Source organism: Salvelinus namaycush, chromosome 8, assembly GCF_016432855.1.
Source record: "Salvelinus namaycush isolate Seneca chromosome 8, SaNama_1.0, whole genome shotgun sequence".
NCBI lineage: Eukaryota > Metazoa > Chordata > Actinopteri > Salmoniformes > Salmonidae > Salvelinus > Salvelinus namaycush.
Window position 1 is genome coordinate 2,163,835 of NC_052314.1, and position 25,766 is coordinate 2,189,600.

At 37.1% G+C, this 25,766-nt stretch overlaps 1 protein-coding gene across 1 annotated transcript; it reads left to right on the top strand.

Moving 5' to 3' along the window:
- The first annotated feature begins 8,190 nt into the window (after window positions 1-8,190).
- On the top strand, window positions 8,191-25,468 carry LOC120052281 (CD151 antigen-like). Its single transcript, XM_038999110.1, has 7 exons — window positions 8,191-9,503; window positions 9,941-10,132; window positions 13,099-13,173; window positions 17,744-17,848; window positions 21,143-21,298; window positions 21,427-21,513; window positions 24,653-25,468. Exons 1-7 carry the CDS (start codon window positions 9,252-9,254, stop codon window positions 24,710-24,712), a joined length of 927 nt encoding a protein of 308 aa, XP_038855038.1. The 5' UTR covers window positions 8,191-9,251; the 3' UTR covers window positions 24,713-25,468.
- The last annotated feature ends 298 nt before the right edge of the window (window positions 25,469-25,766 follow it).

Here is a 25,766-nt window from a genome sequence, read left to right on the forward strand (position 1 = left end):
AGTATAGTACAGTTAATTTTGTGTACAGTTCAGATACAGTATAGTACAGTTAATATTGTGTACAGTTCAGATACAGTATAGTACAGTTAATATTGTGTACAGTTCAGATACAGTATAGTACAGTTATTATGTGTACAGTTCAGATACAGTATAGTACAGTTAATATTGTGTACCGTTCAGATACAGTATAGTACAGTTAATATTGTGTACAGTTCAGATACAGTATAGTACAGTTATTATGTGTACAGTTCAGATACAGTATAGTACAGTTAATATTGTGTACAGTTCAGATACAGTATAGTACAGTTATTATGTGTACAGTTCAGATACAGTATAGTACAGTTATTATGTGTACAGTATAGTACAGTTATTATGTGTACAGTTCAGATACAGTATAGTACAGTTCATATTGTGTACAGTTCAGATACAGTATAGTACAGTTAATATTGTGTACAGTTCAGATACAGTATAGTACAGTTAATATTGTGTACAGTTCAGATACAGTATAGTACAGTTAATATTGTGTACAGTTAAGATACAGTATAGTACAGTTAATTGTGTACAGTTCAGATACAGTATAGTACAGTTAATATTGTTTACAGTTCAGATACAGTATAGTACAGTTAATAGTGTGTACAGTTCAGATACAGTATAGTACAGTTAATATGTGTACAGTATAGTACAGTTATTATGTGTACAGTATAGTACAGTTATTATGAGTATAGTTCAGGTACAGTATAGTACAGTTATTATGTGTACAGTATAGTACAGTTATTATGTGTCCAGTATAGTACAGTTATTATGAGTTTAGTTCAGATACAGTATAGTACAGTTAATGTGTACAGTATAGTACAGTTATTATGTGTACAGTATAGTACAGTTATTATGAGTACAGTTCAGATACAGTATAGTACGGTTATTATGTGTACAGTATAGTACAGTTATTATGAGTACAGTTCAGATACAGTATAGTACAGTTATTATGTGTACAGTTCAGATACAGTATAGTACAGTTATTATGTGTACAGTATAGTACAGTTATTATGAGTACACTTCAGATACAGTATAGTACAGTTGTTATGAGTACAGTTCAGATACAGTATAGTAGTTATATGTGTACAGTTCAGATACAGTATAGTACAGTTATTATGTGTACAGTATAGTACAGTTAATATTGTGTACAGTTCAGATACAGTATAGTACAGTTATTATGTGTACAGTTCAGATACAGTTTAGTACAGTTATTATGTGTACAGTATAGTACAGTTATAATGAGTACAGTTCAGATACAGTATAGTACAGTTCAGATACAGTATAGTACAGTTATTATGAGTACACTTCAGATGCAGTATAGTACAGTTATTATGAGTACACTTCAGATACAGTATAGTACAGTTATTATGTGTACAGTATAGTACAGTTATTATGTGTACAGTATAGTACAGTTATTATGAGTACAGTTCAGATACAGTATAGTACGGTTATTATGAGTAGAGTTCAGATACAGTATAGTACAGCTATTATGTGTACAGTATAGTACAGTTATTATGAGTACACTTCAGATACAGTATAGTACAGTTATTATGTGTACAGTATAGTACAGTTATTATGTGTACAGTATAGTACAGTTATTATGAGTACAGTTCAGATACAGTATAGTACGGTTATTATGAGTAGAGTTCAGATACAGTATAGTACAGCTATTATGTGTACAGTATAGTACAGTTATTATGAGTACACTTCAGATACAGTATAGTACAGTTATTATGTGTACAGTTCAGATACAGTATAGTACAGTTATTATGTGTTCAGTATAGTACCGTTATTATGAGAACAGTTCAGATACAGTATATTACAGTTCAGATACAGTATAGTACGGTTATTATGTGTACAGTGTAGTACAGTTATTATGAGTACACTTCAGATACAGTATAGTACAGTTATTATGTGTACAGTTCAGATACAGTATAGTACAGTTCAGATACAGTATAGTACAGTTAATATTGTGTACAGTTCAGATACAGTATAGTACAGTTATTATGTGTACAGTATAGTAATGGTTATTATGAGTACAGTTCAGATATAGTACAGTTAATATTGTGTACAGTTCAGATACAGTATAGTACAGTTAATATTGTGTACAGTTCAGATACAGTATAGTACAGTTAATATTGTGTACAGTTCAGATACAGTATAGTACAGTTATTATGTGTACAGTTCAGATACAGTATAGTACAGTTAATATTGTGTACAGTTCAGATACAGTATAGTACAGTTATTATGTGTACAGTTCAGATACAGTATAGTACAGTTATTATGTGTACAGTTCAGATACAGTATAGTACAGTTCATATTGTGTACAGTTCAAATACAGTATAGTACAGTTAATATTGTGTACAGTTCAGATACAGTATAGTACAGTTATTATGTGTACAGTTCAGATACAGTATAGTACAGTTAATATTGTGTACCGTTCAGATACAGTATAGTACAGTTAATATTGTGTACAGTTCAGATACAGTATAGTACAGTTAATATTGTGTACAGTTTAGATACAGTATAGTACAGTTATTATGTGTACAGTTCAGATACAGTATAGTACAGTTAATATTGTGTACAGTTCAGATACAGTATAGTACAGTTATTATGTGTACAGTTCAGATACAGTATAGTACAGTTAATATTGTGTACAGTTCAGATACAGTATAGTACAGTTAATATTGTGTACAGTTCAGATACAGTATAGTACAGTTATTATGTGTACAGTTCAGATACAGTATAGTACAGTTAATATTGTGTACCGTTCAGATACAGTATAGTACAGTTAATATTGTGTACAGTTCAGATACAGTATAGTACAGTTATTATGTGTACAGTTCAGATACAGTATAGTACAGTTAATATTGTGTACAGTTCAGATACAGTATAGTACAGTTATTATGTGTACAGTTCAGATACAGTATAGTACAGTTATTATGTGTACAGTATAGTACAGTTATTATGTGTACAGTTCAGATACAGTATAGTACAGTTCATATTGTGTACAGTTCAGATACAGTATAGTACAGTTAATATTGTGTACAGTTCAGATACAGTATAGTACAGTTAATATTGTGTACAGTTCAGATACAGTATAGTACAGTTAATATTGTGTACAGTTAAGATACAGTATAGTACAGTTAATTGTGTACAGTTCAGATACAGTATAGTACAGTTAATATTGTTTACAGTTCAGATACAGTATAGTACAGTTAATAGTGTGTACAGTTCAGATACAGTATAGTACAGTTAATATGTGTACAGTATAGTACAGTTATTATGTGTACAGTATAGTACAGTTATTATGAGTATAGTTCAGGTACAGTATAGTACAGTTATTATGTGTACAGTATAGTACAGTTATTATGTGTCCAGTATAGTACAGTTATTATGAGTTTAGTTCAGATACAGTATAGTACAGTTAATGTGTACAGTATAGTACAGTTATTATGTGTACAGTATAGTACAGTTATTATGAGTACAGTTCAGATACAGTATAGTACGGTTATTATGTGTACAGTATAGTACAGTTATTATGAGTACAGTTCAGATACAGTATAGTACAGTTATTATGTGTACAGTTCAGATACAGTATAGTACAGTTATTATGTGTACAGTATAGTACAGTTATTATGAGTACACTTCAGATACAGTATAGTACAGTTGTTATGAGTACAGTTCAGATACAGTATAGTAGTTATATGTGTACAGTTCAGATACAGTATAGTACAGTTATTATGTGTACAGTATAGTACAGTTAATATTGTGTACAGTTCAGATACAGTATAGTACAGTTATTATGTGTACAGTTCAGATACAGTTTAGTACAGTTATTATGTGTACAGTATAGTACAGTTATAATGAGTACAGTTCAGATACAGTATAGTACAGTTCAGATACAGTATAGTACAGTTATTATGAGTACACTTCAGATGCAGTATAGTACAGTTATTATGAGTACACTTCAGATACAGTATAGTACAGTTATTATGTGTACAGTATAGTACAGTTATTATGTGTACAGTATAGTACAGTTATTATGAGTACAGTTCAGATACAGTATAGTACGGTTATTATGAGTAGAGTTCAGATACAGTATAGTACAGCTATTATGTGTACAGTATAGTACAGTTATTATGAGTACACTTCAGATACAGTATAGTACAGTTATTATGTGTACAGTATAGTACAGTTATTATGTGTACAGTATAGTACAGTTATTATGAGTACAGTTCAGATACAGTATAGTACGGTTATTATGAGTAGAGTTCAGATACAGTATAGTACAGCTATTATGTGTACAGTATAGTACAGTTATTATGAGTACACTTCAGATACAGTATAGTACAGTTATTATGTGTACAGTTCAGATACAGTATAGTACAGTTATTATGTGTTCAGTATAGTACCGTTATTATGAGAACAGTTCAGATACAGTATATTACAGTTCAGATACAGTATAGTACGGTTATTATGTGTACAGTGTAGTACAGTTATTATGAGTACACTTCAGATACAGTATAGTACAGTTATTATGTGTACAGTTCAGATACAGTATAGTACAGTTCAGATACAGTATAGTACAGTTAATATTGTGTACAGTTCAGATACAGTATAGTACAGTTATTATGTGTACAGTATAGTAATGGTTATTATGAGTACAGTTCAGATATAGTACAGTTAATATTGTGTACAGTTCAGATACAGTATAGTACAGTTAATATTGTGTACAGTTCAGATACAGTATAGTACAGTTAATATTGTGTACAGTTCAGATACAGTATAGTACAGTTATTATGTGTACAGTTCAGATACAGTATAGTACAGTTAATATGTGTACAGTTCAGATACAGTATAGTACAGTTATTATGTGTACAGTTCAGATACAGTATAGTACAGTTATTATGTGTACAGTTCAGATACAGTATAGTACAGTTCATATTGTGTACAGTTCAAATACAGTATAGTACAGTTAATATTGTGTACAGTTCAGATACAGTATAGTACAGTTATTATGTGTACAGTTCAGATACAGTATAGTACAGTTAATATTGTGTACCGTTCAGATACAGTATAGTACAGTTAATATTGTGTACAGTTCAGATACAGTATAGTACAGTTAATATTGTGTACAGTTCAGATACAGTATAGTACAGTTATTATGTGTACAGTTCAGATACAGTATAGTACAGTTAATATTGTGTACAGTTCAGATACAGTATAGTACAGTTATTATGTGTACAGTTCAGATACAGTATAGTACAGTTATTATGTGTACAGTATAGTACAGTTATTGTGTACAGTTCAGATACAGTCAAGTACAGTTAATATTGTGTACAGTTCAGATACAGTATAGTACAGTTAATATTGTGTACAGTTCAGATACAGTATAGTACAGTTAATATTGTGTACAGTTCAGATACAGTATAGTACAGTTAATATTGTGTACAGTTAAGATACAGTATAGTACAGTTAATTGTGTACAGTTCAGATACAGTATAGTACAGTTAATATTGTTTACAGTTCAGATACAGTATAGTACAGTTAATAGTGTGTACAGTTCAGATACAGTATAGTACAGTTAATATGTGTACAGTATAGTACAGTTAATATGTGTACAGTATAGTACAGTTATTATGAGTATAGTTCAGGTACAGTATAGTACAGTTATTATGTGTACAGTATAGTACAGTTATTGTGTCCAGTATAGTACAGTTATTATGAGTTTAGTTCAGATACAGTATAGTACAGTTAATATGTGTACAGTATAGTACAGTTATTATGTGTACAGTATAGTACAGTTATTATGAGTACAGTTCAGATACAGTATAGTACGGTTATTATGTGTACAGTATAGTACAGTTATTATGAGTACAGTTCAGATACAGTATAGTACAGTTATTATGTGTACAGTTCAGATACAGTATAGTACAGTTATTATGTGTACAGTATAGTACAGTTATTATGAGTACACTTCAGATACAGTATAGTACAGTTGTTATGAGTACAGTTCAGATACAGTATAGTAGTTATATGTGTACAGTATAGTACAGTTATTATGTGTACAGTTCAGATACAGTATAGTACAGTTATTATGTGTACAGTATAGTACAGTTAATATTGTGTACAGTTCAGATACAGTATAGTACAGTTATTATGTGTACAGTTCAGATACAGTTTAGTACAGTTATTATGTGTACAGTATAGTACAGTTATAATGAGTACAGTTCAGATACAGTATAGTACAGTTCAGATACAGTATAGTACAGTTATTATGAGTACACTTCAGATGCAGTATAGTACAGTTATTATGAGTACACTTCAGATACAGTATAGTACAGTTATTATGTGTACAGTATAGTACAGTTATTATGTGTACAGTATAGTACAGTTATTATGAGTACAGTTCAGATACAGTATAGTACGGTTATTATGAGTAGAGTTCAGATACAGTATAGTACAGCTATTATGTGTACAGTATAGTACAGTTATTATGAGTACACTTCAGATACAGTATAGTACAGTTATTATGTGTACAGTTCAGATACAGTATAGTACAGTTATTATGTGTTCAGTATAGTACCGTTATTATGAGAACAGTTCAGATACAGTATATTACAGTTCAGATACAGTATAGTACGGTTATTATGTGTACAGTGTAGTACAGTTATTATGAGTACACTTCAGATACAGTATAGTACAGTTATTATGTGTACAGTTCAGATACAGTATAGTACAGTTCAGATACAGTATAGTACAGTTAATATGTGTACAGTTCAGATACAGTATAGTACAGTTATTATGTGTACAGTATAGTAATGGTTATTATGAGTACAGTTCAGATATAGTACAGTTAATATTGTGTACAGTTCAGATACAGTATAGTACAGTTAATATTGTGTACAGTTCAGATACAGTATAGTACAGTTAATATTGTGTACAGTTCAGATACAGTATAGTACAGTTATTATGTGTACAGTTCAGATACAGTATAGTACAGTTATTATGTGTACAGTTCAGATACAGTATAGTACAGTTATTATGTGTACAGTTCAGATACAGTATAGTACAGTTCATATTGTGTACAGTTCAGATACAGTATAGTACAGTTAATATTGTGTACAGTTCAGATACAGTATAGTACAGTTAATTGTGTACAGTTCAGATACAGTATAGTACAGTTAATATTGTGTACAGTTCAGATACAGTATAGTACAGTTAATAGTGTGTACAGTTCAGATACAGTATAGTACAGTTAATATGTGTACAGTATAGTGCAGTATAGTACAGTTATTATGAGTATAGTTCAGATACAGTATAGTACAGTTATTATGTGTACAGTATAGTACAGTTATTATGAGTATAGTTCAGATTCAGTATAGTACAGTTAATATGTGTACAGTATAGTACAGTTATTATGTGTACAGTATAGTACAGTTATTATGAGTACAGTTCAGATACAGTATAGTACAGTTAATATTGTGTACAGTATAGTACAGTTATTATCAGTACAGTTCAGATACAGTATAGTACAGTTATTATGTGTACAGTTCAGATACAGTATAGTACAGTTATTATGTGTACAGTATAGTACAGTTATTATGAGTACAGTTCAGATACAGTATAGTGCAGTTATTATGAGTACACTTCAGATACAGTATAGTACAGTTATTATGTGTACAGTATAGTACAGTTCAGATACAGTATAGTACAGTTATTATGAGTACACTTCAGATACAGTATAGTAGTTATTATGTGTACAGTATAGTACAGTTATTATGTGTACAGTATAGTACAGTTATTATGAGTACAGTTCAGATACAGTATAGTACGGTTATTATGAGAACAGTTCAGATACAGTATAGTACAGTTCAGATACAGTATAGTACGGTTATTATGTGTACAGTATAGTACAGTTATTATGAGTACACTTCAGATACAGTATAGTACAGTTATTATGTGTACAGTTCAGATACAATATAGTACAGTTCAGATACAATATAGTACAGTTCAGATACAGTATAGTACAGTTATTATGTGTACAGTTCAGATACAGTATAGTACAGTTTAGATACAGTATAGTACAGTTTAGATACAGTATAGTACAGTTTAGATACAGTATATAACAGTTTAGATACAGTATGGAACAGTGTGTACAGTTCAGAGATCAAACAGTGTTCCTGCTTCTACTCCTAGGGAGATGACAGAGGCACGGGACATTTTCCCATGACATGAGGGTGGTTTACAGTTAGACGATATGACTTAGTGAAGTGTGAAGGGATATTGTTTAGACTGACTGTTTACAGTTGAAGTTCAACTACAGACCCCGTTCAGAAGATTGTAGGTCGGTACGTGTTGTGTTGGGTTTCAGTGTCTCATCTCCTCTGATATTATGACTCGGTTATTTTGATCATTTGAACAGACGTGAACACATTGACTGACGACTTGTTGACGCTAAGTGATGTCTCAATGCCCCGATATTGCTGAATCTAAGCTGACACAACCTACATGACTTAGTGAACCAAACAAGCGTACACAACCTCACACTAGTCCCAGACAGATCAGTCAGCTGTATTTTCTTGTGTGCAGTTTCGACGCCTGTTTTTTCGAATACTAGTTGTTCCAGCACCAGTACCTGGATCTAGTTGTTCCTGTCAGCACCAGTACCTGGATCTAGTTGTTCCTGTCAGCACCAGTACCTGGATCTAGTTGTTCCTGTCAACACCAGTAACTGGATCTAGTTGTTCCTGTCAACAACAGTACCTGGATCTAGTTGTTCCTGTCAGCACCAGTACCTGGATCTAGTTGTTCCTGTCAGCACCAGTACCTGGATCTAGTTGTTCCTGTCAGCACCAGTACCTGGATCTAGTTGTTCCTGTCAACACCAGTACCTGGATCTAGTTGTTCCTGTCAGCACCAGTACCTGGGTCTAGTTGTTCCTGTCAGCACCAGTACCTGGATCTAGTTGTTCCTGTCAGCACCAGTACCTGGATCTAGTTGTGTCCCCCATGAGTGACAAAACACTGAGCCAATCACGGCGTAACTAGAGAACATTACCAACCCCTACTCTGTATTTTCCGCTAGCTGCCCCACCCCCACAGAAAGCACTGAGCTAGACTGGAACAGCTGTATTTTGGAGCTGCCTTACTCAAGAACACATGTGGCTTTATTGACTCAATATTTTTTTTTATATTGTTTGCAAACTGATATATATGACACGTATTTATGCCAAAATAACATACAAAAAAGGCATGTTCTTTTTTTTGTTGCTGAACAGGTGGGTCTCAAAACCTCCCAGCTGCTCTGAATGGCTGTGGGACTCTATTCTATTTACTAGAAAGACCTTAAAAATAGGACATGTATGTTCTCTTGTTTTCAGGATGGAGACGTATGATGAGAAAACAAACACATGTGGGATGATTTGTCTGAAATATCTACTATTGACCTTTAACCTTCTCTTCTGGGTGAGTCTGCCTGTCTATCTGTCTACTATGTCTGTCTGTCTGTCTGTCTGTCTGTCTGTCTGTCTGTCTGTCTGTCTGTCTGTCTGTCTGTCTGTCTACATGTCAGAACAACATCTTTTTTGGGGCAGAAATATTGCTGAATTTGTCCTATATGTTATACCAAAGCAGTAGATTCTCTAGGTAGGTTTAACCCTTTGCATGTCTGTACACTAAATGAACCTGAAACAATATCAACCCTTGAGTCGTCTCTAATCCGTCAGCGACTGATAGGCTTCTACTGCAGGCCTGTATTTGATTGGTGCTAGGAATCTACTAGTTATCTGCTATTGAAAAGTGTCTGTGTTCTGAATTGAAATAATAGAAATGAATGGAATTGATTTGAAAGGGAATTGAATTGAGTGGTTTTGAATTCCCCTGCTGTGTGTGTCCTCTTTCAGCTGGCAGGTGGAGTGGTGATGGCGGTGGGGGTGTGGACCCTGGTAGAGAAGAGTGACTACATCAGCCTCCTCAACTCCACCTTCTACTCTGCCTCTGCCTACATCCTCATAGCTGCCGGGGCTATCGTTGTCTTCACTGGGATCGTAGGCTGCTGTGCCACCCTCAAGGAGATGAGGAGTCTGCTAATAGTGGTGATCCACCGATCAATCAATCAACCAACCAATCAATCAATCCACCAACCAATCAATCAATCAACCAACCAATCAATCAATCAACCAATCAATCAACCAATCCACCAACCAATCAACCAACCAATCAATCAATCAACCAATCAATCAACCAATCCACCAACCAATCAACCAATCCACCAATCAATCAATCAATCAATCAATCAACCAACCAACCAATCAATCAACCAATCAATCAACCAATCAATCAATCAATCAATCAACCAATCAATCAACCAACCAATCAATCAATCAATCCACCAACCAATCAATCAATCCACCAATCAACCAATCAACCAATCAACCAACCATTCAATCGACCAATCAACCAATCAATCAATTCATTTACAAAGCCCTGTTTTAAATCAGCAGTGGTGACACAGTTGAAAACTACACTCTACCTAACACACGATATCAATCAAACGTAATGTAATCCACACGGCTACTTCTACTGCCTTATAAACAGTACATATACCGGACATGACATCACAAAGCTTCTTCTGCACCCTCGGAAACACCTGAGCTATTACTTTCAGATCAAAAGGATTTTTATATATTATAATCCGTTCGCATATTAACTCCTGTCAAGTAAACACAGAAAAAAAAAAACGGATTACACTGTATATACACTACCGTTCCAAATGTCGGGGTCACTTGGAAAATGCCCTTGTTTTTGAAAGAAAAGCACATTTCTTGTCCATTAAAATAACATCAAAATAATCAGAAATACAGTGTAGACATTGTTAACGTTGTAAATGACTATTGTAGCTGGAAACGGCAGATTCTTTACTGTACATAGGCGTACAGTGGCCCATTATCAGCAACCATCACTTCTGTGTTCCAATGGCACGTTGTGTTAGCTAATCCAAGTAATGACATTTTGTGACCACTAGATGGCGGTGATATAGCGTAAAGCCATTTACTAACCATAGGCAACCCAATTTAAAGAAGACAATGCTCTGATAATTGGCTGATTTCTCCTTAAACATAGTAATCCCCACCCAGTGGACTACTTTAAAATGGTGGAAGCCCTCAATGGCAATGTCCATGCTAAAACAGGTTTATATGCATCTAGACTCCTCTATCTAGCACAGAACAGAACCAGACGAAAATACACTGTCTGAAATGCACGTGTCATAAATATCAAGCAGAATAATGACGTGTGTATCTTTAAGAGTTTAGATACGGAGCATGAGTCACGAGAGAGGAATGACGGGCATCACTGGTATGGTGGTTGAAGAGACAGAGCGAGAGTGGGGAGAAGTGGGGGTAGGGGGAGAGGAGGGGGTATAGAGGAGAGGAGGCTTTGCTTTGATTTTCAATGTAAACATATGTTTCCCATGCCAGTAAAGCCCCTTAAATTGAATTGAATTGAAATTGAGAGGGGAGAGGAGAGGAGGGGGTAAAAGGGAGAGAGAGGGAGAAAGATAGAAAGACAGGACAGCAACACAATTAGACCAAACCAAATAATGAGAAAACAAAAAGATAATTACTTGACACATTGGAAAGAATTAACAAAATAACAGAGCAAATTAGAATGCTATTTGGCCCTAAACAGAGAGTACACAGTGGCAGAATACCTGACCACTGTGACTGACCCAAAATTAAGGAAATATTTGACTATGTACAGACTCAGTGAGCATAGCCTTGCTATTGAGAAAGGCCGCCGTAGGCAGACCTGGCTCTCAAGAGAAGACAGGCTATGTGCACACTGCCCACAAAATGAGGTGGAAACTGAGCTGCACTTCCTAACCTCCTGCCAAATGTATGACCATATTAGAGACACATATTTCCCCCAGATTACACAGATCCACAACAAATTTGAAAACAAACCCAATTTTGATAAACTCCCATATCTACTGGGTGAAATACCACAGTGTGCCATCACAGCAGCAATATTTGTGACCTGTTGCCACAAGAAAAGGGCAACTAGAGAAGAACAAACACCATCGTAAATATAACCCATATTTATGTTTATTTTCCCTTTTGTACTTTAACTATTTGCACATCGTTACAACACTGTATATATACATATTATGACATTTGTAATGTCTTTATTCTTTTGGAACTTCTGTGAGTGTAATATTTGCTGTTCACTTTTTATTGTTCATTTTACTTTTGTTTATTATCCTTGCTTTGGCAATGTTAACATATGTTTCCCATGCCAATAAAGCCCTTTGAATTGAATTGAGAGAGAGAGAGAGAGGGGGGAGAGGGTTAGAGGAGAGGGAGAGGTGGGGAGAGAGTTAGAGGGAGGGTTAGAGGAGTGGGGGAGGGTTAGAGGAGGGGGAGAGGTGGGGAGAGAGTTAGAGGGAGGGTTAGAGGAGGGGGAGAGGGTTAGAGGAGAGGGAGAGATAGAGATAATATTACAATCTTGAAAATGTATGGAAAGAAACACTGATTAGGAGGAACTGTAATTGCAATAAAAAGGCACACACACACCACACACACCACACCACACCACACACACACACACACACACACACACACACACACACACACACACACACACACACACACACACACACACACACACACACACACACACACACACACACACACACACACACACCACACACGCTCACTTACTGTATGACCTTACTACACACAGATATTGGCACGTGAAGTTGTTTTCAACCTCAGCTCACTACGGTCTGTTTTATATTAGGAGGAATGTCTTTTTGTTCTCCCCACCCATCACAGTATTACTTCCTGCTACTCTCTCTCTCTATTCTCTCTGTTCTCTCTCTCTCTCTCTCTCTCTCTCTCTCTCTCTCTCTCTCTCTCTCTCTCTCTCTCTCTCTTTCTCTCTCTGTTCTCTCTCTCTCTGTTCCCTCTCTCTGTTCTCTTTGTTCTCACCCACCATAGTATTTTATTCTGTTACTCTCTCTCTCTCTCTCTCTCGTTCTCTCTGTTCTCTCCCACCACAGTATTTCATCCTGCTACTCTGTATCTTCTTGCTGGAAATTGTAGCTGGAGTCCTGGCCTATATCCAGTACCAGGAGGTATGTACATACCAGCGTTTCCCAAACTTGGTCCTGGGGACCCAAGGGGTGCCCATTTTGGTTTGTGCACTAGCACTACACAGTTTACTGAAATAATGAATCAAGCTTTGATTATTTAAACGTGTAGAGCTAGCCAAAAACAATAATGTGCACCCGTTGGAGTACGCTGGACCCGAGTTTGAGAAACGCTGTCTTATACAATATTACGAGACCTGGGTTCAAATACTATTTAAAATCATTCCAAATACTTTATCTGTGCTTGATTTGAACCTGCCTGTCCTGATGGAATCGATAGAAAAGTCCCGCTAGACACCTGGCACTCCGGGCAGGCTAAAGCAAACGCTCAAAGTATCCAAAAGATGTCAAATAGTATTTGAACCCAGGTCTACACATTACAAAAAAAAAAAAAATGTACTAGTTACACATAGCTGCTGCAACCCGGCTGTGTACTAAACGGCACCCTTTTCCTTACATAGTGCACAACTGTTAACCAGAGCCCTAAGGGCGTGTGGTCACAAAGTAGTGCACTATATAGGGGATAGGGTGCTATTTGGGGATGATGGATGGGTCTGGCCTATATCCAGTGGCAGGAGGTCTTAGAATACTGTGTTCTCCTCAGACATGCCGGGAATTCTGATTGGCAAGGTATCATGAGTAACACCTGACCTGACTCTTACCAGACCTGGGTTCAAATGCTATTTAAAATCGCTCGTATATTTTGAGCGTTTGCTTTGGCCTTGTGGGGGGGGGGGGGGGGGGGGGGATACAGTGTTTGGCCGGGGCACAGGTACAGTGTTTGAAATAATTTCCCGGAGTATTTGAACGCAGGTTGGTATTACCAGACTCACCACTCTACCGTGACACTCGATGTTTTGTTTCATTCTAGAGAAACAGTTTCGTCAAGGTTTATACCGTAACATTTAAGACTGTTACCATTCAACATGTGGCCTACTCCGTGACTTGTCACAGTTGATTCCTGAAATACGCAGGACCGTTTATAGGTATATTTAGATGATGACTATGGCAAGAAGGTCTATTTGAAGCTGTAGCACGATTAGTCATAGTTATGTCATGTAGGATATAGTTACATCCATCGTTGTGTATTATTTAGTATCAGAATGATAAACAAACTGTATTCTGAGCTAATTCAGTCACTGACACAAACCATGTTCTGGTGTGACCTAAAACGTTCTGGTTTGACCTAAATGTTCTGGTGTGACCTAAATGTTCTGGTGTGACCTAAAACGTTCTGGTGTGACCTAAATGTTCTGGTGTGACCTAAAACGTTCTGGTTTGGCCTAAAACGTTCTGGTGTGACCTAAAACGTTCTGGTATGACCTAAATGTTCTGGTGTGACCTAAAATGTTCTGGTTTGACCTAAATGGTTCTGGTGTGACCTAAAACATTCTGGTATGACCTAAAACGTTCTGGTATGACCTAAAACGTTCTGGTATGACCTAAAACGTTCTGGTATGACCTAAAACGTTCTGGTATGACCTAAAATGTTCTGGTATGACCTAAAACGTTCTGGTATTATGTAAAACCTTCTTGTATGATCTAAAACATTCTTGTATGATCTAAAACGTTTTTGTATGATCTAAAACGTTTTTGTATGATCTAAAACTTGACTATAATAACTATTACATACAAATAATAACTCTTGAATATTTTATTTATTTATCTAACCTTTATTTATTCCTGAATAACACATCTTCCTGCATGTCCATAATCTTTTAATATTCCTGTTTGCTCCTCTCCATCCATTCATCCCTGTTTTCCGCCCTTTTCAAATTCCTCTTTTTCTTTCTTCTTCTCTGGTTTTCTTCCCCCTCCAGTGTTTCCCTTTCTGCAAGCAGGTAATAATCCTCCTGTTTGTTTCCACCTTTCTATCAAACTCTGTTTCTCTGATCTCACTGTTCAGAATATTCTTCTCTGTTATTTCTGATCCAATCACATCTCCTTACTGCTCTATGAAAAATAAATGTGCAGTACCAGTCAAAAGTTTGGACACACCTACTCATTCCAGGGTTTTTCTTTATTTTTACTATTTTCTACATCGTAGAATAATAGTGAAGACATCAACACTATGAAATATCACGTATGGAATCATGTAGTAACCAAAAAAGTGTTAAACAAATCAAAATATATTTGAGATTTGAGATTCTTCAAAGTAGTCACTCTTTGCCTTGATAACAGCTTTGCACACTCTTGGCATTCTCTCAACCAGCTTCACCTGGAATGCTTTTCCAACAGTCTTGAAGGAGTTCCCACATATGCTGAGCACTTGTTGGCTGCTTTTCCTTCACTCTGCGGTCCAACTCATCCCAAACCATCTCAATTGGGTTGAGGTCAGGTAATTGTGGAGGCCAGGTCATCTGATGCAGCACTCCATCACTCTCCATTACACATCAAATTCCACAAATTAACTTTTAACAAGGCACACCTGTTAATTGAAATGCATACCTCATGAATCTGGTTGAGAGAATGCCAAGAGTGTGCCAAGAGTGTGCCAAGGTGTCCTCAAGGCAAAAGGGTGGCTACTTTAAACAATCTCAAATATAAAATATATTTTTGATTTAAAACTTTTTTTGGGTACTACATGATTCTATATGTTTTATTTCATAGTTTTGATGTCATCACTATTATTCTACAATGTAGAAAATAGTCAAAATAAATAAAAACTCTTGAATGAGTAGGTGTGTCCAAACTTTGGACTGGTACTGTACAACTGGGCCTCTGTTCGAATACCAGGGTTTGGGTCAATTGTAATTCATGAACGTGAAGGCAAAATATAGATGTCCAACTAATTAGACAAAATTAATAAACAATACCTGGTAATGCTGCATAGTTCTAGAAAGGTCTGGAATTCCCCTTTCTGGTAAAAAAAAATAGTTATAAATTGATGAGGTGTACTCATCTTTGAGGATACAAACTCAAGTACATTAGTACAAATATTTTTAAAATATATGAATATTTTATATGATTTTTTTTCCTATTCAACAAAAATCGGGCAATAGGGCTTGAAATGAATGAAATGCTTTATAAATATAGTAACAATCAAATTATAAACTACTTACTATAAGATTTCACCTTTCTCATATATAAATATGATCTTACTGAGTGACTACAATATTAGCACAATTTACAAAGAACTGACGACAGATACTTTTCCGCCAAACGTCCTCTGAGTGATTCAGAGACGCCATTCAAATGTGAGTCGCTACAGCTTTAAGCTCAAAGTCATTTTGTCTGTCTGTGTCCAAGATAAAGTAGTTTTGTCTGTCTGTGTCCAAGATAAAGTATTTTTGTCTGTCTGTGTCCAAGATAAAGTAGTTTTGTTTCAGTTCTACCAAATGATTTATTATATTTCCTGTTGAGAGCTATACATCCACCTGAGAACATCATAGCGAGATGATACTGCTATTGTTGAATCCACTAGACTCTCCATTTGATATGCTTTATTCAGGGCCGGCTCTAGCCTTTTAGGGGCCATAAGTGAGATTTTGTTTGGGGGCTCCACACCTCACTGCAAAACATGTTAGTGGCCCCCCTCTCTTAAGTTCATTTCCTGCAATTTTACAATTATTGCCATTGGGGCGAACAGAACATTTTGCAATTTTATAACTACTTTTATGCAATTCTACTCATTTTTTAGATACATTTTTGCTGTTTTAAAGCTTATTACCCACCATTCTATACATTTTGCCATGACGTATGCCATGTTTATATATACTTTGGTTTGGGGCCTCCTAGTGGCCGGAGTCCCTAAGCGACAGCTTACGGTCACTTATGCCTGGAGCCGGCCCTGGCGCTATCGCAAGCGCAGCCAGCAGGTTCACAGGCACAGGAAATCATTCCTTTGTCTGGATAGGCCAGAAAATGTGACGTGTCACTCCCTATGCAAATGTAGGACTTCCTGTGCCTGTGATCCTCACAGCTGCGCTTGCAATAGCGCAGGTGAATCCGGATAACCAGTGCTTTTAGGGAGTGGAAAGCAATTGATGTTGCGCTGTTCACAGAGAAAGAAAATAAATATCGGTTGGAATGGGTCCAGGTCACCTAAAAAGGGGACTTAACGTTTAGTTAAAGTCATTCAATTTAGGAAGTGATTTGAATTTAAAATGTGAAACATTTGACTTTTAAAAGAAAAAACTTTGCGTTTTCAGTTGATTTATTTCAGTTTTATTTAACCTTTATTTGACTAGGCAAGTCAGTTAAGAACAAATTCTTATTTACAATGACCTCCTGTGAAGCCAAAAGGCCTCCTGTGAAGACGGGGGCTGGGATTCAACATTTTAAATAAATAAAATATAAATATAGGACAAAACATCAAGACAAGAGAGACAACACATCACTACATTAAGAGAGACCCAAGACAATATTTATTGAGAAATATTGAAAATAAATTATATATTTTTTTATCACTGAATTCAATTCTAATTGACCCCAACCCTGTCGAACCCTGTCCTTCCTCCTTTACAGTAATCACTAATGTGACACGACTGTCTCAGTGTTAGTAAGCGTAAGATTTCATAGATTGTCATTGGCTCCTGTGTCTGTCTCTACACAGCTGGATAAGGAGCTACAACACAACCTGAAGGAGACCATGGTTCAGAAATACCAGCAGTCTGGAGAGGAGAGCATCACCAGTGCAGTGGACAAGCTGCAGCAGGAGGTACATGAATGACATTCCATACAGAAGCCACCTGGAACCGCTGTTCCAGCCACCATGTTTCATTCAGATAGAGGTCGTGGTTTAGGCTACTTGGTTTGGAGTGCATATTGTAACGAATCAGACATTGATAAGACAGATAACTCCTCCCCCTTTCTTGGAGCAGAGGTTACTGGCGCATCACATTAAATACATCACATTATATACATCACATTATATACATCACATTATATTAAATACATCACATTAAATACATCACATTATATACATCTCATTATATTAAATACATCACATTATATACATCTCATTATATTAAATACATCACATTAAATACATCACATTATATACATCACATTAAATACATCACATTATATTAAATACATCACATTATATACATCACATTAAATACATCACATTATATTAAATACATCACATTATATTAAATACATCACAATATATACATCACATTACATACTGTGCATTCAGAAAGTATTCAGACTCATTATCACATTATATACATCACATTATATACATCACATTACATACTGTGCATTCAGAAAGTATTCAGACTCCTTGAAGTTTTCCACATTTTGTTACGTTACAGCCTTATCTAAAATGGATTAAATAAAAACCTTTCCTCGTCAATCTACACACAATGCCCCATAATGACATCACAATACCCCATAATGACATCACAATACCCCATAATGACATCACAATACCCCATAATGACATCACAATACCCCATAATGACAAAGTGAAAACAGGTTCTTAGAATTTTTGCAAATGTATTAAACCCCCCCCCCCCCCACAGAAATACCTTATTTACATAAGTATTCAGACCCTTTGCTATGAGACCCAAAATTGAGCTCAGGTGTATCCTGTTTCAATTGAAAATCCTTGATATGTTTGTACAACTTGATTGGAGTCCACCTGTGGTAAATTCAGTTGATTGGACATGATTTGGAAAGTCACACACCTGTCTATATAAGGTCCCACAGTTGACAGTTCATGTCAGAGCAAAAACCAAGCCATGAGGTCGAAGGAATTGTCCTTGGAGCTCCGAGACAGGATTGTGTCGAGGCACAGATCTGGGGAAGGGTACCAACATTTTTTGCCGTTTTGAAGGTCCCCAAGAACACAATGGTCTCCATCATTCTTAAATGGAAGAAGTTTGGGACCACCAAGACTCTTCCTAGAGCTGGCTGCGCGGCAAAACTAAGCTATCGGGGAGAGGGGCTTTGGTCAGGGAGGTGACCAAGAACTCGATGGTCACTCTGTGGAGATGGAAGAACCTTCCGGAAGGACAGTCATCTCTGCAGCAGTCCACCAATCAGGCCTTTATGGTAGAGTGGCCAGATGGAAGCCATTGGTGTCTAGATGGAATTTGTATTAGTGGTCCTGGATACTGGACCTTTTTTGGACTGAGATTTACTGTCAGGGCCCAGGTCTGACAGAATCTGTGCAGAAGATCTAGGTGCTGCTGTAGGCCTTCCTTGGTTGGGGACAGAAGCACCAGATCATCAGCAAACAGTAGACATTTGACTTCAGATTCTAGTAGGGTGAGGCCGGGTACTGCAGACTGTTCTAGTGCTCTCGCAAATTCGTTGGTATCTATGCTTGATATTTTATTAGGATCCCCATTAGTTGTTGCAAAAGCAGCAGCTACTCTTCCTGTGGTTTATTATGGATCCCCATTTAGTTGTTGCAAAAGCAGCAGCTACTCTTCCTGTGGTTTATTATGGATCCCCATTTAGTTGTTGCAAAAGCAGCAGCTACTCTTCCTGGGGTCCACACAAAACATGAACCATAATACAGAATGACATAATACAGAACATCATTTGACAAGAACAGCTCAAGGGCAGAACTACATCATTTTTTAAAAAGGCACACGTAGCCTACATATCAATACATTCACACAAACTATCTAGGTCAAATAGAGGCGTTGTGCCACGAGGTGTTGCTTTATCTGTTTTTTGAAACCAGGTTTGCTGTTAATTTGAGCAATGTGAGATGGAAGGAAGTTCCATGCAATAAGGGCTCTATATAGTACTGTACATTTTTTAAATTTGTTCTGGATTTGGGGACTATGAAAAGACCCCTGGTGGCATGTCTGGTGGGGTAAGTGTGTGTAAGTTGACTATGCAAACAATTTGGGATTTTCAACACAATGTTTCTTATAAAAAGAAGAAGTGATGCAGTCAGTCTCTCCTCAACTCTTAGCCAAGAGAGACTGGCATGCATAGTATTAATATTAGCCCTCTGATTACAATTAAGAGCAAAACGTGCCGCTCTGTTCTGGGCCAGCTGCAGCTTAACTAGGTCTTTCCTTGCAGCACTGGACCACACGACTGGATAATAATCAAGATTAGACAAAACTAGAACTTGCTTTTAGGAGTGTGGTGTCAAAAAAGCAGAGCATCTCTTAATTACGGCTAGACCTCTTCCCATCTTTACAACCATTGAATCTATAGGTTTTGACCATGACAGTTTACAATCTAAGGTAACGCCAAGTAATTTAGTCTCCTTAGCTTGTTCAACAGCCACACCATTCATTACCAGATTCAGCTGAGGTCTAGAACTTAAGGAATGATTCGTACCAAATACAATGCTCTTAGTTTTAGAGATGTTCAGGGCTAGTTTATTACTGGCCACCCATTCCAAAACAGGCTGCAACTCTTTGTTAAGGGGTTCAGCGACTTCATTAGCTGTGGTTGCTGATGCGTATATGGTTGAATCATCAGCATACATGGACACATATGCTTTGTTTAATGCCAGTGGTGGCAGGTCATTGGTAAAAATAGAAAAGAGTAGAGGGCCTAGAGAGCTGCCCTGCGGTACACCACACTTTACATACAGTTTGACATTAGAGAAGCTTCCATTAAAGAAAAACCTTTGAGTTCTATTAGATAGATAGCTCTGAATTCACGATATGGCAGAGGTTGAAAAGCCGTAGCACTTAAGTTTTTTTCAACAGGTTATGATCAATAATATCAAAGGCTGCACTGAAATCTAACAGTACAGCTCCCACAATCATCTTATTATCAATTTCTTTCTCTCTCTACTCTCTCTCTCTCTCTCTCTCTCTCTCGCTCTCTCTCTCTCCTCTCTCTCTCTCCACTCTCCTCTTTCTCTCTCTCTCTCTCTCTCTCTCTCTCTCTCTCTCTCTCTCTCTCTCTCTCTCTCTCTCTCTCTCTCTCTCTCCTCTCTCTCTCCACTCTCTCTCTACTCTCTCTCTCCACTCTCTCCGTACTCTCTCTCTCTCTCTCTCTCTCTCTTTCTCTCTCTCTATCTCAGTTTAAGTGTTGTGGTAGTAACAGCTCGTCAGACTGGTCAGACAGTGTGTGGATCCTGACACCTAGCAACGAGAGACTGGTCCCAGACAGCTGCTGCAAGACACCCAGTCACCTCTGTGGCCGCAGAGACCACCCCTCTAATATCTACAAGGTGGAGGTGAGTAGAGCCACACACACACACATCCTACAGTACATATCAAACAATAGACAATAAGGTAATGTGTATAATAACTGATAGTAGCTGATTGTTCAAGATGACATGAGTGTCTTCTTCTCTCTCTTTAGGGTGGATGTATCACTAAGCTGGAGACGTTCATTCTGAGCCAACTGCAGATCCTGGGAGCAGTGGCGATCGGGATCGCCTTCCTCCAGGTAAAGTCCTAGAAACTTACCATACGTTAATATAGACTTGGGGGAACTTAGTACACATTATTCACATTAATGTAGACTTGAGGGAACTTAGTAACATTATTCATATTAATATAGACTTGAGGGAACTTAGTAATATTAATGTAGACTTGAGGGAACTTAGTAACATTAGTAATATTAATGTAGACTTGGGGGAACTTAGTAACATTAGTAATATTAATGTAGACTTGGGAGGAACTTAGTAACATTAATGTAGACTTGAGGGAACTTAGTAATATTATTCATATTAATGTAGACTTGAGGGAACTTAGTAATATTAATGTAGACTTGAGGGAACTTAGTAACATTAATGTAGACTTGAGGGAACTTAGTAACATTAATGTAGACTTGAGGGAACTTAGTAACATTAGTAATATTATTGTAGACGTGAGGAAACTTAGTAACATTAGTAATATTATTGTAGACGTGAGGAAACTTAGTAACATTAGTAATATTATTGTAGACGTGAGGAAACTTAGTAACATTAGTAATATTCATGTAGACTTGAGGGATCTTAGTAACATTACTCATATTAATGTAGACCTGAGGGATCTTAGTAATATTCATGTAGACTTGAGGGATCTTAGTAATATTACTCATATTAATGTAGACTTGAGGGAACTTAGTAATATTAATGTAGACTTGGGAGGAACTTAGTAACATTAATGTAGACTTGAGGAAACTTAGTAACATTAGTAATATTCATGTAGACTTGAGGGATCTTAGTAACATTATTCATATTAATGTAGACTTGAGGGATCTTAGTAACATTAATGTAGACTTGAGGGAACTTAGTAACATTAGTAATATTAATGTAGACTTGAGGAAACTTAGTAACATTAGTAATATTAATGTAGACTTGAGGGAACTTAGTAACATTAGTAATATTAATGTAGACTTGAGGAAACTTAGTAACATTAGTAATATTCATGTAGACTTGAGGGATCTTAGTAACATTATTCATATTAATGTAGACTTGAGGGATCTTAGTAACATTAATGTAGACTTGAGGGAACTTAGTAACATTAGTAATATTAATGTAGACTTGGGGGATCTTAGTAACATTACTCATATTAATGTAGACTTGAGGGATCTTAGTAATATTACTCATATTAATGTAGACTTGAGGGAACTTAGTAATATTAATGTAGACTTGGGAGGAACTTAGTAACATTAATGTAGACTTGAGGGAACTTAGTAACATTAGTAATATTAATGTAGACTTGAGGGAACTTAGTAACATTAGTAATATTAATGTAGACTTGAGGGAACTTAGTAATATTACTCATATTAATGTAGACTTGAGGGATCTTAGTAACATTAATGTAGACTTGGGAGGAACTTAGTAACATTAATGTAGACTTGAGGGAACTTAGTAACATTACTCATATTAATGTAGACTTGAGGGATCTTAGTAACATTATTCATATTAATGTAGACTTGAGGAAACTTAGTAACATTAGTAATATGAATGAAGACTTGAGGGATCTTAGTAATATTAATGTAGTCTTGAGGGAACTTAGTAACATTAGTAACATTAATGTAGACTTGAGTTTTACACGTGAGCTTGGTTTTTTGAGAAACAGTGTAAGATTAGGTGAAGTACTATTAATGTGAATAATAAACTCAGCAAAAAAAGAAACGTCCCTTTTTCAGGACCCTGTCTCTCAAAGATAATTCGTAAAAATCCGAATAACTTCACAGATCTTCATTGTAAAGGGTTTAAACACTGTTTCCCATGCTTGTTCAATGAACCATAAACAATTAATGAACATGCACCAGTGGAACGGTCGTTAAGACACTAACAGCTTAGGCAATTACGGTCACAGTTATGAAAACTTAGGACACTAAATAGGCCTTTCTACTGACTCTGAAAAACACAAAGAAAGATGCCCAGGGTTCTTGCTCATCTGCGTGAACGTGCCTTAGGCATGCTGCAATGAGACATGAGGACTGCAGATGTGGCCACGACAATAAATTGCAATGTCCGTACTGTGAGATCCCTAAGACAGCGCTACAGAGAGACAGGACGGACAGCTGATCATCCTCGCAGTGGCAGACCACGTGTAAAAACACCTGCACAGGATCGGTACATCCAAACATCACACCTGCGGGACAGGTACAGGATGGCAACAACAACTGCCCGAGTTAAACCAGGAATGCACAATCCCTCCATCAGTGCTCAGACTGTCCGCAATAGGCTGAGAGAGGCTGGACTGAGGGCTTGTAAGGCTGTTGTAAGGCGGGTCCTCACCAGACATCACCGGCAACAATGTCGCCTATGGGCACAAACCCACCGTCGCTGGACCAGACAGGACTGGCAAAAAGTGCTCTTCACTGACGAGTCGCGGTTTTGTCTCACCAGGGGTGTTGGTCGGATTTGCATTTATCGTTGAAAGAATGAGCGTTACACCGAGGCCTGTACTCTGGAGCGGGATCGATTTGGAGGTGGAGGGTCCGTCATGGTCTGGAGCGGTGTGTCACAGCATCATCGGACTTAGCTTGTTGTCATTGCAGGCAATCTCAACGCTGTGCGTTACAGGGAAGACATCCTCCTCCCTCATGTGGTACCCTTCCTGCAGGCTCATCCTGACATGACCCTCCAGCATGACAATGCCACCAGCCATACTGCTCGTTCTGTGCATGATTTCCTGAAAGACAGGAATGTCAGTGTTCTGCCGTGGCCAGCGAGAGCCCGGATCTCAATCCCATTAAATACGTCTGGGACCTGTTGGATCGGAGGGTGAGGGCTAGGGCCATTCCCTCCAGAAATGTCCGGGAACTTGCAGGTGCCTTGGTGGAAGAGTGGGGTAACATCTCACAGCAAGAACTGGCAAATCTGGCGCAGTCCATGAGGAGGAGATGCACTGCAGTACTTAATGCAGCTGGTGGCCACACCAGATACTGACTGTTACTTTTTTCATTTGTCAATTTCTGTTAGTCACATGTCTTTGGAACTTGTTCAGTTTATGTCTCAGTTGTTGAATATTGTTCATACAAATAATTACACGTTACGTTTGCTGAAAATAAACGCAGTTGACAGTGAGAGGATGCTTCTTTTTTTGCTGAGTTTATGTTTCCCTCGTCTCTTTATTTCTTTCAGCTCGTAGGGATGATTCTTGTTTGCTGCCTATATCGAAGTCTGAAGGAGGAGTCGTACTGAACATCGCTGATGTCACAACAACAACAGCAAGAAGACAACAACAACAACACAACAACAACAACAACATATTTACCAATATTTAGATATGCTTTCTCTCTGTCTCGGACGCTACATATGTCTCATGTAGATATGTAGAATGAAAAGTTATTTTTTTTCAAAGACAAAATGAACCTATTTTGAAGTTTAGGTAAGGCAGGCAGCAGGAAACAGGCAGGCAGAAGGAAACAGGCAGACAGACAGGCAGGCAGGCAAAGAGGCAAACAGCAGACAGGAAGGAAGCAGCAGGCCATAGTCTATTCTGCCTTGGGTAGATGCTGGAACATAGTCTATTCTGCCTTGGGTAGATACTGGAACATAGTCTATTCTGCCTTGGGTAGATGCTGGAACATAGTCTATTCTACCTTGGGTAGATACTGGAACATAGTCTATTCTGCCTTGGGTAGATACTGGAACATAGTCTATTCTGCCTTGGGTAGATGCAGGTAGATAGTCTATTCTGCCTTGGGTAGATGCTGGTAGATAGTCTATTCCTCCTTGGGTAGATGCTGGTAGATAGTCTATTCTGCCTTGGGTAGATGCAGGTAGATAGTCTATTCTGCCTTGGGTAGATGCAGGTAGATAGTCTATTCTGCCTTGGGTAGATGCTGGTAGATTTCGACATGTACAGTGCCTTCAGAAAGTACTGTATTCACACCCCTTATTCCATATTTTGTTGTGTTACAGCCTGAATTCAACATGAATTAAATATATTTTCCTCATCAATCTACACACAATACCCCATAATGTTAAACTGAAAACATGTTTTTGGAAATGTTAAAAAAAAATGTGTTGAAAATTAAATACAAAAATATCTCATTTACACAAGTATTCACACCCTTGAGTCAATACTTTGTAGAAACAACTTTGGCAGCGATTATAGCTGTGAGTCTTTCTGGGTGAGTCTCTAAGAGCTTTCCACACCTGGATTGTACAACATTTGCCCATTATTCTTTTCAAAATTCATTCAAGCTCTGTCAAATTGGTTGTTGATCATTCCTAGACAACCATTTTCAAG

Coding starts and splice junctions, on each gene's coding strand:
- LOC120052281 (XM_038999110.1), top strand. CDS start 9,252: ATGACACGTATTTATGCCAAAATAACATACAAAAAAGGCATGTTCTTT. Junction 17,849..21,142: donor TGGACAAGCTGCAGCAGGAG/GTACATGAATGA, acceptor TCTCTATCTCAG/TTTAAGTGTTGTGGTAGTAA. Junction 21,514..24,652: donor TCGGGATCGCCTTCCTCCAG/GTAAAGTCCTAG, acceptor TATTTCTTTCAG/CTCGTAGGGATGATTCTTGT.